At 41.1% G+C, this 16,616-nt stretch overlaps 1 protein-coding gene across 1 annotated transcript in view; it reads left to right on the top strand.

Annotated features, from left to right (window-relative positions):
* Nucleotides 1-1,447: 1,447 nt before the first annotated feature.
* The window catches only part of LOC108672942, a 31,460-nt gene continuing 16,291 nt past the window's right edge, over nucleotides 1,448-16,616 (top strand). Inside the window, exons 1-2 of the mRNA XM_018160712.2 lie at nucleotides 1,448-2,083; nucleotides 13,879-13,994. Coding sequence (XP_018016201.2) covers nucleotides 1,536-2,083; nucleotides 13,879-13,994 — 664 coding nt within the window. The 5' untranslated portion in view covers nucleotides 1,448-1,535. The remainder of the gene's footprint in view (nucleotides 2,084-13,878; nucleotides 13,995-16,616) is intronic.

Raw genomic sequence — 16,616 nt, 5'->3', positions numbered from 1 at the left:
CTATAGTAATTTGAGCTCCGACAAAAGACGCAGTGAAGCCTTTGAGGCTAACGGAAGAGCGCGATCGCTTTGCTGCTGCTCGGGGACTTGTTGCAATGGTCGCTTCTTTCTTCGCCTAACCCTGTGTCACCTGATCAAAGAGAAGCTATTTAGCGCGTCTTTCAGCCTTGACATTATAAAGAAAACCCGATATTTCTTTTGTGAAGAACGGCAGCAGCAAAGTTGCTTTGATGCTGCGGGAGTTGACAGCGAACGTCATGAAGAGTTGAGGCAAGACGAAGTGCTAGGGCTTCAACTGTAGCCTGCAAATGAGCTCTCTTCTTACTGAGTTGTAAATCTTACTTTTGAGAGTAAATGAACGCCGATGAATGTCCACCGTTAACGGACCATATGATATACTAATGGGGAACGAGATGGAATTAATAAACTATAATATTTGTTAGTAGGTGACTTTGAAATTGTGAAGTAACATTCTAAAGTTTGGCTAAGAAACTGAAGGGTACCATCGAATAGACTTTCTTGTGCTGCAACGTAAAAAATACGTAGACGTTATTGGGGGCAAAAGATGGCAACGTGTGCCCAATCGTCTCAAGACGGTACAATTGGTGTTTTCGTTGTCTTTCATATCGTACGTCTAAATTTAACGTAATGTACGCGTATATACGAACATTTAAATCAACGCACTTTTTTACAGAGTATTTTTCGCCACTCAAAAATTGTGACGGCAGTCGAATGCAGTTTCGGTGCCCAATTTAAGCTGACTTTTTTGTATGAAAACGTGAATAAATAGAGGAAAAGTGGTGTTCTTGATGTTCTTGCACTTCCTTACCCATGAAATTTAACTGCGCACACATGCACTCTGTTGTTGAAGGTTGAACATCTTTTAATTGAGAAAACATTCACGTGAACACGCTAGAATCTGAAACAATATATAAACAACCTACATTTTTTTCCTGACGATGGAAACTTGCAGCGGCCTTGACGGCAGCATAGCTTCATGCCAGACATGACTTGTGGCGGGCAAAGGTGCTGACACAAATGACACGGCATGTTTTGCCTGACCATTAAAGGAACGTCAGGGACATGACACCATTAAACGCTAACATTTCCCATTCATATGCGACCTCTGACTTTCATTTTAAAAGAGGGGTATATATACCTTGATAATTTGTGGTGTTCATTGAGTTTTCCAAGATATTTCCAACAGAGGAGCAAGTAAATTAAAAATATTCGCTCACAAAACTTCACTTTGTTGGCGAACAGATTATTAAAATTATAGATAATTTTAATTAAATATTAGTTTTGGACTCTTGCTTGCGTAATTCACTGATTTGACGAGTTCAAAGTCCTAATAATTTCTGCCCAAGAACCCCGAATGTGAATCCAATGCCTAACTGACGACTTTTTTTTTACAGAGAATAATTTAAAGAATTTCAGGAAGCTCTAGTAAATTCTCATATGATTTGCTTCAATGTTTTCCATATAATAGATATCTACTCTTAAAGAGCCTCTTGCTCTGTTTATTAACTGAGACTATGCTTTGTCCATATATTGTCGACGGTCAAACCCTCAAAGAACAACACGTATCTGCGCTTCAGACTCAAGCGCTGCTTGCATTTCATGCCAAACATCCTCGTGCCCGGGACCACTCTCTCTCCCTTCATCGGAACAATTTACTGGTCGCCCTCCATCATAACTTCAAACGAATGATCTGCTTTGCTCGCACGCGTATTCCCGAGTACAGAAAACGAGCACTACGAGTAGAACCCACTGAAAAAAACCAGTCCGAGTTTTCCACTTTTGACAGACAGTTGCCCACCCAAAATATGCCTCCTTTTTCAGCCAATAACAAACAATTCTCCCCAATCAGTAAGTCCTCGTTACCCGCCAACAACAAACCATCTCCCCTAAAGTCCCCTTCTTCTATCGACAACACCCGACTGTCACGGGGCAGTAAGTCTCACACCCCGCGGTCTGACAGCCCCATCAGGGTCCTCAGTCCCCTAAGGTCTCCTCGGAGTCCCGCTCTGCGCTCGTCCAATTCAGCGACCTCTTCAGATGCTTATAAGAATGAGGCACTCCGGTGAGATATTTTAATAATTTATATATGTCTACTTTTATTATTCGTAGTATTGATTTTATTAAGCCATGCTGAAAAATTTCATGTTTAAAATTTTAATTAAAAACAATTTAGAATTTATGTTATTATTTCCTCAAGCGAAAATCCCATGCTTAATAATTAAAATATTATTCAAAGTATACTTTTTAGCCGCGGTCATTTTTTAATGGCATCGCGTTGTTGATTACCTATGGGCTAGCAGATCTCCATAGAGGTCAACGGGAACGCCAATAGGATGCTCTCCCATCCCCGCCTATTTTGTAGCTTATTATGTATTCGATAATCGTGGACATAATTAACATAATTTTCATTTTATCCTAATTTTTTTAATGCCTGACATATTTTTTCCATCATCGTACCCCCAACATGCTATTTTTTTTTGTTTTCCTCTTGGGTACTTGAAAATTAAAAGCAATCGCTCGCATGCATTTGCGTTCCAAAAGCGAACTTTAAGGCTTTTCGTTAGCTCAAAATCAATTTTAGAATTATTTATGTATAATGTATATAAATCATTTATGTATAATGTGTATAAATTTATTAATGCATAAAAAATTATTTATGTAGATGTATAATTACCTAGAGTAATTGTACTTATACTTGAGATATCAAGAGGTGAGACTCCTCAAGCTATTTTGAACGCCTCGCCCAGGCATGTCGAGTAGCACAGACTTCTTTCGAGAAGACCATTTCTCATGCGAACTTTACTGGGTTAAGACTTCTTCAAGGAGTTGCTTCAGTCTCTGTCTTGTTTAGAGGCTACATTGAGTTTTTTGCTGCACAGCTTCCACAGACGCGAGGCTTGGCGCCAGAAAAGCTCTCTCTTTCGGAGCTTGTCCGTTCTCCCGGACACAATAATATAGCACCGCGGCTATTGCGTCTTACATGTGATTATAATGAGAGAAAAATTAATTACTATTTATACAGAGCTAATTAATCATGGGAGAAAAGGCTAATTACTCTTTAATATTGAAATAGCAATTAATCGTATTAGGCATAATCTATCATGGCGTATAACAGAAGAATTAAGGAAAGAACCATCAGAACGTGTACTGTCCCTGACGAACGAGTTGACGTGTAAAGGTCGACGAAAATTCTGTGCAAGAATTTTCTTGTAGGTTTTTCGTCCCAAAATGTTCAATTGTTTTATTTTTCAAATTAATTTCAGTTATCAAGCGGTGCAATAAGAAATTTTCTTTTAGAAATTAGGATTGGCTTTACACTGAGATGAATTTAAATCTGTGGAATGTATCAATTGAATAAAAAATGAATCTGTTGGATGAAAAATCAAATATTCATTTACGATTATGAATTGAAAATTTTACCGGTACGAACTATTGTAAACCTGAATTAATTACCCATCCAAATTATCCAAATTGTTCTCGCGTCGTTTTGTCTTGTGTTCCTGTATACTCGTTCTTTCTTATTTACGATAAAATCACGATAGTGTTTTATAAGAACAATATTCAAGATACACATCGAAAGATACGAGTAATGTTTTAGGCATCGGCCTCTTTACTTTTACTGTATATTGCAGCATACATCTACCAGTTATTACTTTAAACTTCCAATTCGCAATTTTACGAACAATAATTAATCGATCTAAATTAAAAAAATCAGGTTTAAGAGTTATACCTCATGGCGAGCGTTGTGGGTAGCGCACGTCTACGCAGTGAACTGACCTCGACCTGATTGCTGGTATAGCCTCCTGCACACAACTGCGTATAGCCTCCTGCACACAACTGCGTATAGCCTCCTGCACACAACTGCGTATAGCCTCCTGCACACAATATAGGCCTGTACTCAAATTCAACGATTGTAGCGTGAAGAAATTTAGCCCGCAGATTTTTTACTGTACATCTAACTTTTAGCACATCCTGATTGAAAGAATATACACTTTTATTTGTATATTAATGATATCGGATATATATTCTTTATACGATCAATAATTGTAGTCTTAAAAAGAAAATAATTCTAAGTTTGTGCTCATAATTTTACATGTACCGCAAAAAAACAAATGAATATTCAAAATTTATTCAATACACCAAGCAAAAGCCTCGCCTGCAGGCGACATGTAAGGCATGGTCTGCAGGCAAAATGTGGGGCATCGTCTGCAGGCGGCTTGTAAGGTATCGTCTGCAGGCAAAATGCCGAGGCATCGCCTGCAGGCGGCTTGTAAGGCATTGTCTACAGGCGACTTGCAAGTTGCAAGACATCGCCTGCAGACGACAGACAAAGCATATCGCCTGAGCAGCGCTGTTGCAGCGTCACAGTCGTCGCACAAATCCCGAGGTTTGGCTTCAGAAGCGCGGGCCTCGAGGCGCTTTGCTCACAATGCCGAGGGATTTGCTTTAATTTCCTGGATTCGCTGCGTTTAGAAAACCAAACAAAGACGCTCTGTTATTGCTGCTCTCCTGACGACGCCTTCTGTCGCCTCCGACTTTACTGTTTCTATCGCCTCCGACTTTACTGTTCCCATGGAACTTATTGCGAAGATGTCGGCTGGACAATGGTTACCCGCCATTAATTAGTCTTCGCTTAATTTTAAAAATATAATGGTTGTTACCACGTAACTTATTGCGATGTCGGCTGGTTATACCCACCATTGGTCCACCTTTAATTTTATGAATATAATGGTAATTATTAGCAGCTTTATGAGACGAAAAATCCGTTAATATACCACCGTCTGTCTGGAGTTGCTTCTGACTTAAATAAATTAATTTGAACAAGCAGCTGACCACGTAACTTATATTGTGAAGATGTCGGCTGGACAATGGTTATACCTGCCATTAGTCTTCCCTTAATTTTAAAAATATAGTAGTAATTATTAGCAACTTCATGAGACGAAACATCCGTTTAAGTACCACCGTCTGGAGTTGCTTCTGACTTAGATACTTTAATTTGAACAAGCAGCTGAACTGTGATGATTTACACTTTAACAGTAAATGAGTCATGCGTGATGTGCCGAAATTAATATGTATATATCATAGTGTATTTAAATGCACCTGAGGCCATAATTCGTCTAAATTGGTTCCAACACGAACAATAATGCTGCCATAGAAGCACGAGCCATTGGAGGAAAAATTAAGCCAAAATTTTGCAAAATTTTTCATATCTCTTCGTAGGCTCAACGCCTAATTTTACATCAGCTGCATATCTCAGTTTTCTGCTTAAAATTCCTCGTATTCACGTCATTTTAGTAAACTTTTCTAATAATACCCACCTAGAGCGCGATATTTTTTGAAGGAACATCTATTTTTATACCTTTTGTAAGGCAAATTTTTTAATCCCCTTAAATTGTTGCAATTTTTTGATACTCGCAGTCTTGTTACTTAAACAGCTTGACAATAAGTCAGATAACACGGATGATAAATATAGTGTGTCAGAAGCGTTCTGGCATTTTTTTAGAATTTTCATGTGACATTTTTACTGGCATTTAATGGCTGATTTATAGAATAATGCTCTCATTGCTGTACTTTAAAATAAAAATAAAATACATTATAGTTGAAAGAAAGTAAAGTTCCTGCTTGTTGTGCTACTGGAATTCCTTCTTAATAGAAAATTTCTTTTTGCGTTAATTAGGATTAGCTGAGAATGAAAATATGGCTTTAAAGATGATTTAATTCATTGAGTAAACTTTAAAATCAAAATATATAGAAGCGACAATGAACACATGAATAAATTGAGTGATAATTGAGCAGCAAACGATCAGAGTCTGGAGGCTGCTTAGCTTAATTACTCCCTGCGGCTCCTGGAGGCTGCTTAGTTACTCCCTGCGGCTTCTGGAGGCTGCTTAGTTACTCCCTGCGGCTCCTGGAGGCTGCTTAGTTACTCCTTATGGCTCCTGGAGGCTGCTTAGTTACTCCCTAGTCCCTATGGCTCCTGGAGTCTGCTTAGTTACTTTCTGCGGCTCAAGGAGGCTGCTTAGTTGCTCCCTGCGACTCCTGGAGGCTGCTTAGTTACTTCCTGTGGCTCCTGGAGGCTGCTTAGTTACTTCCTGCGGCTCCTGGAGGCTGCTTAGTTACTCCCTGCGGCTCCTGGAGGCTGCTTAGTTACTTCCTGTGGCTCCTGGAGGCTGCTTAGTTACTTCCTGTGGCTCCTGGAGGCTGCTTAGTTACTTCCTGCGGCTCCTGGAGGCTGCTTAGTTACTTCCTGCGGCTCCTGGAGGCTGCTTAGTTACTCCCTGCGGCTTTTGGAGGCTGCTTAGTTACTCCCTGCGGCTCCTGGAGGCTGCTTAGTTACTCCCTGCGGCTCCTGGAGGCTGCTTAGTTACTCCCTATATGGCTCCTGGAGGCTGCTTAGTTACTCCCTATGGCTCCTGCAGGCTGCTTAGTTACTCCCTACGGCTCCTGGAGGCTGCTTAGTTACTCCCTATGGCTCCTGGAGGCTGCTTAGTTACACCTCATGGCTCCTAACATCCCGCTTTATGACGACGCGCGGTTACATCTCACACGCCGACGCCACTGCCTTTTATTACTCAAATTAACGCTTCATGGCTGACCCTAATCCTTTAATGCTCATGCGAATGAATTTGTCTTCATATTCACGAGGTTTTTCTTGCCTTAGTTGCGCGTTCACCTTTTATCGCCCCTGCAGTGCATCATGGTCTCCCGATTGACAATGCTCATTTTGCCTTAGAATAGAATAGAATAGAAGTGTCGACACTGAAGAAATAGGCCCATAGCCTGTTGTCGATTCTTGAACTTTTCGTGACTTGATTGATTCACAAGGGATCCGGTCTTTGGAACCCGATCTTTCCATAACTGACGATTGATTGAGATAGCTGCTGGACTTATTACCTGGTCCGTAATTTGCTAGGCATTTTAAGACTGAACATATGCTCCTGCATGCATAGCTTCGTCTAGTCTGTTCTTGAAGGCGTTCATACTCGGAGCGTCAACGATGCTAGCAGGGAGGGTATTAAGTAGCCTATTTCAGTCCAGCCGAACAAGTTTGTTCCCATAGTGATAGTTATTTTGATGTACATTTTTCACTTCAAGTAACTTGAACGCTTACCAACCGCCTAATGTCCAGGCAATATTACTTCGGTTTCTTATAGTCAATTTAAATGGTACAGAAAGGGATGTTTATTGACCAAATCGTTGGAGTTTAGCGCTGCGACGGCCAATTGATGCATATGTGCGATCAATTGACATTCATAGCATATCAGTGAAGAGTACGGTAAAAACATATATTATGAGTGATAGAAGTGTTCGGATATGGGTTAGGGCTTTTACATTAATTCAACAAACATTCATGATGAGCAACGTAGCGGGAGATCTTCAGTCTTTCAGTCATTAAGAATGATCTAATTTTAAAAATGGACTATAAATTGAAAGATAACAGATGATTCACGATTCGTCTTTAGCTAAAAAGTTTCTTACTTCTTTAACGATGGCATACAAAAGCTGGTCCCAAGATACGATAAACGCTTCAATATTAATGGAAATTATGTAGAAAAGTAAAATGTGGCCTTTCGAGAAAATAAACTATTTTTGGATATCTTTTGGAACACACGGCTCGTAATCTAACAAGAAAGTAACATTATCTCGATGGCAGATATTACAGTGTTGTCGCGTTCTTTCCATAATTGTGAAATTTGTCAAAAAAAATCGTTCAGTAGCCTACTGCAGTCAAGCATTCACGATTTCCTCACGCAATTAATCGACATAAAAAATACCATTTATGTGCTTCAATAATGACCTTATAATCCTGTCGTTCATCGGAAGTATCATTCCAAGCCAAACGTACGAATTTGCGATGATTAATAAAACATCGTTACCCTGTTGAGAGTTTGGGGCTGTGTTCTAGAACCATGTGGTGGAACCTCGCAATGATAATTGTTTATTTCGACTAATGTGGAGCAGAGCTGTGAATACAAGCTGGGGACCGGGAGTATTCCTGCTGTGAATGATGGCTGTGATGGAGACAAATTAATAGTTGCTGATGTGAGAGAGGGTGTTATTAGCCACGGCAGTGAGGGAGGAGGGCCGTTAGCCACAGCTGCAAGGGAGGAGGGCTGTTAGCCACAGCAGTGAGGGAGGGGGGCCGTTAGCCACACCTGTAAGGGTGGGGGGCCGTTAGCCACAGATATAAGGGAGGAGGGCTGTTAGCCACAGCTGTAAGAGAGGGTAGCTGTTAGCCACAGCTGTAATATTAGAGAGGTGGGCTGTTAGCCACAGCTGTAAGGGAGGGGGCTGTTAAATATTAGAGAGGTGGGCTGTTAGCCACAGCTGTAAGGGAGGAGGGCTGTTAGCCATAGCAGTGAGGGAGGGGGGCCGTTAGCCACAGCTGTAAGGGAGGAGGGCTGTTAGCCACAGCAGTGAGGGAGGTCCCAAGTCCCCGTCGCTGGATCGATGAGGCCATAGCCCGTCAAACGAGAGCAATGCACGCCCTAGGACCCCTTCTCCTCTCCCTCGCTCTCCCTTCCATCTTTCTTCTCTCTTGTGCTAACTTTCGAGATGCTCCACCTCCCCTTCCCGTTCTCCATATGACTCTCCCTCGCCCTCGCGCTTCTCTCATGTTACCCTCACTCTCACGCTCGTGTTTGAAGTCCCCGCTTCATAGCGCTCCCCTCGGTGATCCTTCGGCCCCTCTCGCCGCCTCCAGTCTACCCTCCCTCGAAGGTCCCAGCTCTCCGGGGCTTCAACCGTTTTTTCTCGAGTGCTCCCGTGTCGGAAGTTTGCTCACGCATCTCGCCTCCAATTTTGTGACGCTGAAACCTCCCTTCTCTTCAGAAGCCTTTCAACACTCTGCTATGAGCGAATTCTTGAGTAGCAGAGTTGAATTATATTTTGAAAAGTTCAATTAGTAATGCCTACGTAACCGGAAGCATCTCTGCAAAATATAAATAGTCAATGTAGCGTGCCGACTTCGCATATATTTCACGTATCGACTTTGAATACAATGGCTAAAAAGGGACACTTTGGTCAGGCACTATGATGACTAGTACCTTGCGTCGAATAAGGAGGAATAGGAAATGAACACGGCGTGAACTTTCTTCGTAGAATAGGGATGATTTTCAAGTAGTATACAGGAGTTTTCATTCAAGGTAACACAAATTCTTCGATTGAGGTAGATACTTATTTCCTTTGTCGATAGTCGAAAGCTCTAGGAGACTGAATAATAACATCGTCTACGCATCCGAACAAGACGCAAGATAGCGAGCGACGAGGGTACGAGGCATGCTGAAACACGGAGAATTAATGTCGAGTGCGAGAGGCACTATCACCAATATATACGTCGTGAGACGTGCGAGTGGATCGGACACGAGCCGCACAGAAACCCCGCCAGAAGCTGGGTTTCGGTGTGGCTTGTGGCTTTCGGTGTGGCTTGTGGCTTTTACGTTTCGGTGTGGCTCGGTTCTAACTCTTCTACTCAAATATAACCTCTGTCTTATAAAAACAACAAGCCACACCGAAACCACAGATCGGACACAAGCCACACAGAAACCACCAGAAACTGGAGCCAGATAAGAGCCACCATCTGCTCCGGTTGAGGATCCCGTACTTAGGTCCGGTTTAACTAAGCACGATGTAGGTTAGTTAGGCTTGGAATATCCCATCTACGGCAGTCGATCTTTTATTAGCCTAGATTTGGCTTTCTGAATTCGACTCTGAACTTTTTCAGTCCACATCACCACGATTGTACTCATAGAGAAAATATGCCCGCCTTTGAGAGGTAACTCAACGATTACTATTATCACAGGTATAACATTTTATTTTTTCTAACAATCACGAGTTTAATTCAATAAATCATATAAAAAGTTATAACGATGACCGGTTCTAACACGCCTATAACTCAGCAACCGGCGTATCTCATCCGGATCAATCACAGTTTGACCTTACAAGACGCATAGCCACGTCAAATGATATTTGTTAGCTAAATCAGCAAAATAATGTAACTGCGCAATCCTCCCGGTGACTGTTTTTTCTCTTGAAATTTGGCAGCATGTTATGCTTCTATCTGACGCAGTAACCTTCTTGTTTCTAAATTTCTAATGCTAATTGAAAGCCTCGGAAGAATGTTAGATGTAACTGGCATGTTCATACAACGACAGTAAATAAGGTCAAGATATTCGCTTATTGACAAACAAGCTTCACGATAAAGCATTATAATTTTATCATCCTCTTTACTTTCATAATTATCCCCTGATTCTACTCTAACTCCCATAACATTGGTTAACAGACGAGTTAATCAAAGATTACGTTCACTACACAGTTCTCTCATAGGCCTATATGCATTAAGGTCCATACGTTATGCCTTTAAGGTCGTACAATTAAGTAAAGCATCCTGGAATAGAAGGTTAATAATTTATGCCACTACAGTCGTACAAGTAGGATTTCCTGACAATAGAAGAAGGTTTATACGTTATGCCGTCAAGGTCGTACTAGTGAAATGTCCTCTAAATATTCTGTATGGTTTGCTGCGTGAAGCCTCGCATAGGGACTGTAGAGAAGCCATAAGTGCGCTCTGCCACACTAATGGAATGAAGCCCGCTGACGTTGTGTTCTTTATTATCAGCAAATATAACTGCAAATAACATACAATAGGAACAATATTACAATGGGGATTGGAATCACATTGATAACATGACGCGTTGTCGTGTTGTGAGAGTCCATCCATTAGGAAATGGTAACAATTTGATTGATGAGAAGGATCTGGTGAATGTGTCATAACGTAAATCAGTAAATTAATTTTATTTATTTCTAATGAATTTTAATTGAAGAAAAGACAGCAAATGAATCTATATGCTGTGTAAATTTTATCGGCTAATTGATGTTATTTAGACGCTGATAAATTCTGGGACTTTTGGACCTAGAATAAGGCTTGAATTTAAGCAAATGTTGATCATCAAAATTTGTTCTGAATATTTTCTCCTAATTAATTTCATTTAACCTCAATACTCATGCAAGTCTTAATTGGACCAACCGCTCGTACAGCCTCAGTCTGGAAGATCAGCGACGCCATTGAGATAATTAACGGCCTAACGAGAGCGCTTCATATCAAGTGTTTGCTTCAAGTCACCGGAGATTGCAGGCCATCTCCATGCATAATCTGGGCCATGCCAAACCATCATTACTGATGTTTGTTGAACTCGTTAGTAGACTAAAATTCGTGGGTACATCGTTACAAGCAAACAACCCTTGACGCATCAGTGACAATTTTTTATGGACATTTTGCCGTGTTGCAGCAATCGATGTGTCGTCTATGTAAACATGACACCTCCACGATATTTTTTTAACTAAAATTTAAAATCATTCATGTTCTGAAACTTTTGAGCTGTGTGTTTTGATTGAATAATTCATATTTTACATAGATTGGCACAAAGACGAGCTGAGAAATACTTTTAAAATTACTGCGTAACATCGCCGCGCTCAAGAATTTGTCGTCATTTTTGTGTCGAAAATGAAATCGATATAAAGATGAATACGCCGTGGAAACAAGATATAACTCCTGTAATGCTCTCATGTTCGGGCTGTGCTGAATAATATGCCAATGTTATCGTATAGTGCGTCCGAATTGGTTTCTGAATGCTTATCAACTATCAGAACTACGGTGCTAACTTCACTTAAACAGTTGCTTAGCTACATTGGTCGATTAAAATATCTTTTATAGCCTACAGATATTAACTCTTTCTGAGTAAAACTAACTCAAGATTGTGCGGTTTCTGTGTTAATACCGTTTTTTGTCCATGCAATATTGGGAGAAGATAAGAGGTTATACTGCAAACATTTCAAGGCATATCTTGCGATGGCTCAGACGGTTTGCTATGGTCAAACATTCCGATTGAAAATTTTCAAAAAGGGGGTGAAAGATGGGGAGTTTTGTCCGTATTTTCTAATTATTTTATTTTTTTATCATTTCATTTGGGGGCAAGTAGACTTTTTGCATTATTGAAAGCCTGTCATAGAAACGTGCGGTCAGCGTTTTATGCAATCTGCAATCCACAATTAGTCTGTCGGCTGCGTCGGAAACAATCTTCCTCTTTGCTTTCAACGGAATAATATTTCTGTTGCGTCATCGCGTGCAGCGGGAGAGTCCGTCCTTTGCGTCTATTCGTATAGCAGGAAATTACGTAAATTGCGTAGCCGCGCTTAGCTACCATTGCGCCGGCCTTTGACGACGCGAGTGACGAATTGTGGCGGGATATTCCGTCGAATTTCTTTAGGCCTGTCGAGTGAAATTTCGTCGTGGCCGCTTGTCGGAAATAGCGCCTCTGATATCAGCTGCCATCGCCCCAACTCGCCTGGACAAATTAGGGTTGGAATATTCCTAGACCTTTGGCGGCGCACGGAGTACCTTGCAAGTCAAATAATTCCCTCTGGTATTGTACCTCGAGACAAATGCGCGATTTGTTTACTTCTGATGCGCTTAATAACTTACATTACATCTCCTCATGACTGATAATTCCAAACAAATTTATACTTACTAATAGAAATAAATAATCTTGTCATTGATTATTTGTTCACAATTTAACTAAGTGCCGGGATTCACTACTTGCGAAAAAAAATTGTAAGTATTGAACTTTCAGAAAAATAATATCAACTTCAAATATGTGCTACATACTCTACTATATAGATAAGATATCCCCTTCTCCATGCCGTAACCTGAGGCCAATTAAGATTAAGGTACGCAGATGAGCATAAATCAAGTTTATTGGTTCTTTTGTACTCATTACCAAGGACTCATCACATTAAGGGACGGTAATTCCTGTGGGTATGCAAAGTAAGTCAGGCTTGTCGTGACTCACTCCATTAGCGGCCATAGGCTGTCCGCGACTGACGAGCTCGGCTTACTCCTAATTCTTCCCTCAGTGAGGGTAGGGTTAGAAATGAGGGACCACGCCCATGCAAATAACCTACATAAACCTATACGTGCCTCATGGCCTGTAACTTCCTATTTTCTTAAGGTCCTCTCACTTTATTTACTGAGCTTGTTGCTTCGTTTTGCCTACGTTGCCCAGTTTCTAATGTTGCTCCGTCTTTCATTGTTTAGGTTATCACAAATAAGAACAAGATTGAGTGTATTAATTACCATGGAGCTTACGCTTGCTTCAGGACATCGGGTTGCTTATTGATCTGAAACTATGAAACAGCAGTTATATCTCGCGTTACAGGCTGCCTGCCTTGCTGCCGTATCTACAACACATAACAACATTAATGTCTCGCATTACAGGCTGCCTGCCTTGGTGTGTCCACAACACATAACATTAATGTCTCGTGTTACAGGCTGCCTGCCTTGGTGTGTCCACAACACATAACATTAATGTCTCGTGTTACAGGCTGCCTGCTGTGGTGCCGTATCTACAACACATAACGACATTATTGTCTCACGTTGCAGGCTGCCTGCCTTGATGTCGTATCTACAACAGATAACAACATTGATGTCTCGCGTTACAGGCTGCCTGCCTTAGTGTCGTGTCCACAACACATAACACCATTAATGTCTCGCGTTATATGCAATAAGTTCAGATCTCAATCAATCGTCAGTTATGGAAAGATTGGGTTCCAAAGAAAGATCGGTTCGTATGGAAAGATCGGGTTCTTCAGTAATGGAAAGATCGGGTTCCAAATTTTCGTTCAAAGATCCGGTACCCATGTGAATCAAGTCACAAAAAGTTCAAGAATCGGCAACAGGCCATGGGCCTATTTCTTCAGTTCCGACACTTCTATTCTATTCTGTTCTATTCTATTCTATTCTGTTCTATTCTATTCTATTCTATTCTATTCTATTCTATTCTATTCTATTCTATTCTACAGGCTGCCTGCCGTGGTGGTGTACGACAGCGCTGCTGTGAGCAGCGAGATGCACGACCCTGCCACGGCCGTGCTCTACTACAGGCCCCGACTCTCTGCTGCTGCGTCGCCTGCTGCAGGTAACAATACGCGGTGTTGTGTCTAGTGTGTAACGTGTTTATATAGTTTATTACTTGCATAAGGAATTTATGTATATTGAGTATGTATAATGTGAGTAAACAATGTATACATACTCAAACAATGTATATATGTGCTGTGTAAACAATGATGTGTGTAGAATGAGTATCTATATTTTCTTATCGACTAGGTACTGACGTGTTGGTCTACTGATTGTTCCTGCCCGTGAATGTATGCAATTTTGGGCTTATATATGATTGCTGCATGTGTGGGTGCCCGTACGTAAAATATTCGTCGCAAGCGTTTTCGTTTTTTTTTCTTTTTGGCTGTGTAAGTTTGTGTGCAGTGTGTGTAAATCTGTGTATTTCGTTTGTGAGATAAATGTGTCTAAACCATGTGACGAGGTTGTATGTTTGTGCATGAATATGTTTCAACTGCATGCATGGTGTTTTGTTTGGCGCATAAGTGTCTGGTGTGGACCTGCGCCGTCGAATGTACAGTGCGGTGTCAACCGTTTGTTGCGTGAACATTAATATGCATGTTATTAATGTCAGTTACGTGTGGTCCTTCAGTGGCTTTCTCTGTTTGCCTCTGTGCAATCTTGGTCATTTCGAAGGCGTAGAACTCGAGTTCACCTCATTGAGGTGAAATGCTTGCTTTAGGCGTTTTACTGAGATGTATTACTTGTGTGATGAGGTGTGTGATATGAGAGACGTTAAGAGAGACGTATTACTAGTGTGATGAGGTGTACGATATGAGAGACGTATTACTAGTGTGATGAGGTGTGTGATATGAGAGACGTATTACTAGTGCGATGAGGTGTGTGATATGAGAGACGTATTACTAGTGTGATGAGGTGTACGATATGAGAGACGTATTACTAGTGTGATGAGGTGTACGATATGAGAGACGTATTACTAGTGTGATGAGGTATGCGATAAGAGAGATGTATTACTAGTGTGATGAGGTGTGTGATATGAGAGACGTATTATTAGTGCGATGAGGTGTGTGATATGAGAGACGTATTACTAGTGCGATGAGGTGTGTGATATGAGAGACGTATTACTAGGGTGATGAGGTGTGTGATATGAGAGACGTATTACTTGTGTGATGAAGTGTGTGATATGAGACGAGGTGTTCGATCGTGCCACGTGGCTGTATCAACGTACGCCTTCGTTTATTTTTGCCACGTCCGTTCAAGGTTTTGTCTCAAGGTCCCTCACTATCTTGTCACGTTATGTGGCAAGTCAAGGATCTGAATTGCAGTTGACCGCCACTATTGCGATCTTTGTAAGCAGTGCTTCAATGATGACTTACTTTTTGCTCTTGCCTTTTGCGACATGAATGTCATTATAATTTACACCATTGAATTTCTACTTCATTGTTTTTATATCCTCATTTCGGTGGTAACCTAAATGTGGGGTAACATTAAATTGCCGTCGAACAAACCTTATCAACCGTTGTCGTGTGTAAACCACTTTTTATTGTAGGTAATGATAAATATTAGGCAACAAATGAGCCTTGATAAATTCTCAGCAGTTCTTCATTAGCTATTTGTAATTTATATTTGGAGGAATTTGTAAAACTTTGAAACGTTAAAAATTATACAAAAAAAAAATTATTATACCCTGTATACAAGTATCATCTTAGCTGTTAATGATAAGATCCTTAAGGCCTTACAGGGAGCAAGCATGTCTTTCGTACCTTAGCTTAGGCGCGACGTTTTGTTTCGTATTCCCTATGCGCAGAGGTGGGCAGTAGCGCGCTATGTAGCGGCCGCTACATTTTCAGTAGCGGTAGCGGTAGCGGCGCTACATTTAAGCAACTGTAGCGGTAGCGGTAGCGCCCGCTACGTTTAGAGCATGTAGCGGTAGCGGTGGCGGCAGCTACATTTCAAAGTAGCGCTGCCCAGCTCTGCCTATGCGTTACTCTGTAGTCTGTACTGACGACCTCGTGCCTTGACATGAGTGCTGCTGTGACGCCATGCATTGGCACGTACTATTCATTGATACGCGGAAGTTGACTTCTGCACCACTATTGATGAATACGTTTGGTTAACTGTAATGTATGACATCAATTCGTATTGTTAGGCGCTTGACAAAATTAATCGATTACAGAATATTATGAAACCTAAATCATTTGTACGCATTAATTAACCTGAAAGCTTACACAACATTGTTTAAATATAAAAATAAAAACACATCGGTACATGTAAAAAAAATTCAACAAAGTTTCAAATTTTCAATCCAGATTTAGCTTGAATTCCGTGCTTGTCGGAACTCGGATTTTGCCGCTCGTGATGAATCATGGGATATTCACGAGCTAAAGGGGAGCTATGCTAACGATGGCAGACATCGTTATCGCTGTTTATTGTGGTGAGGGGAGAGCTCGTATATTGTTGCTGCACCAACAATAAAAAAATATGACTCAGTACTCACTGCAGTGAGTGACAGAGAGCGCATTTTCTCGTCTACGAAAACTTGAGGTCACGGACAGACGGACAGACAGACAGACACACAGGCAGGCAGACAGACAGACAGACAGACGGACATGGCGAGCACAAAAGTGTATTTTTTCCATAAATGAGAAAATGCGCTAAAAATTTATATTGCAACCTCGACGCA

The sequence above is a fragment of the Hyalella azteca genome, unplaced genomic scaffold (assembly GCF_000764305.2).
Source record: "Hyalella azteca isolate HAZT.00-mixed unplaced genomic scaffold, Hazt_2.0.2 contig16986, whole genome shotgun sequence".
NCBI classification, from domain to species: domain Eukaryota; kingdom Metazoa; phylum Arthropoda; class Malacostraca; order Amphipoda; family Hyalellidae; genus Hyalella; species Hyalella azteca.
The sequence above is the reverse complement of the archived record's forward strand: the minus strand, read 5'-3'. Positions and strand labels throughout refer to the sequence as shown.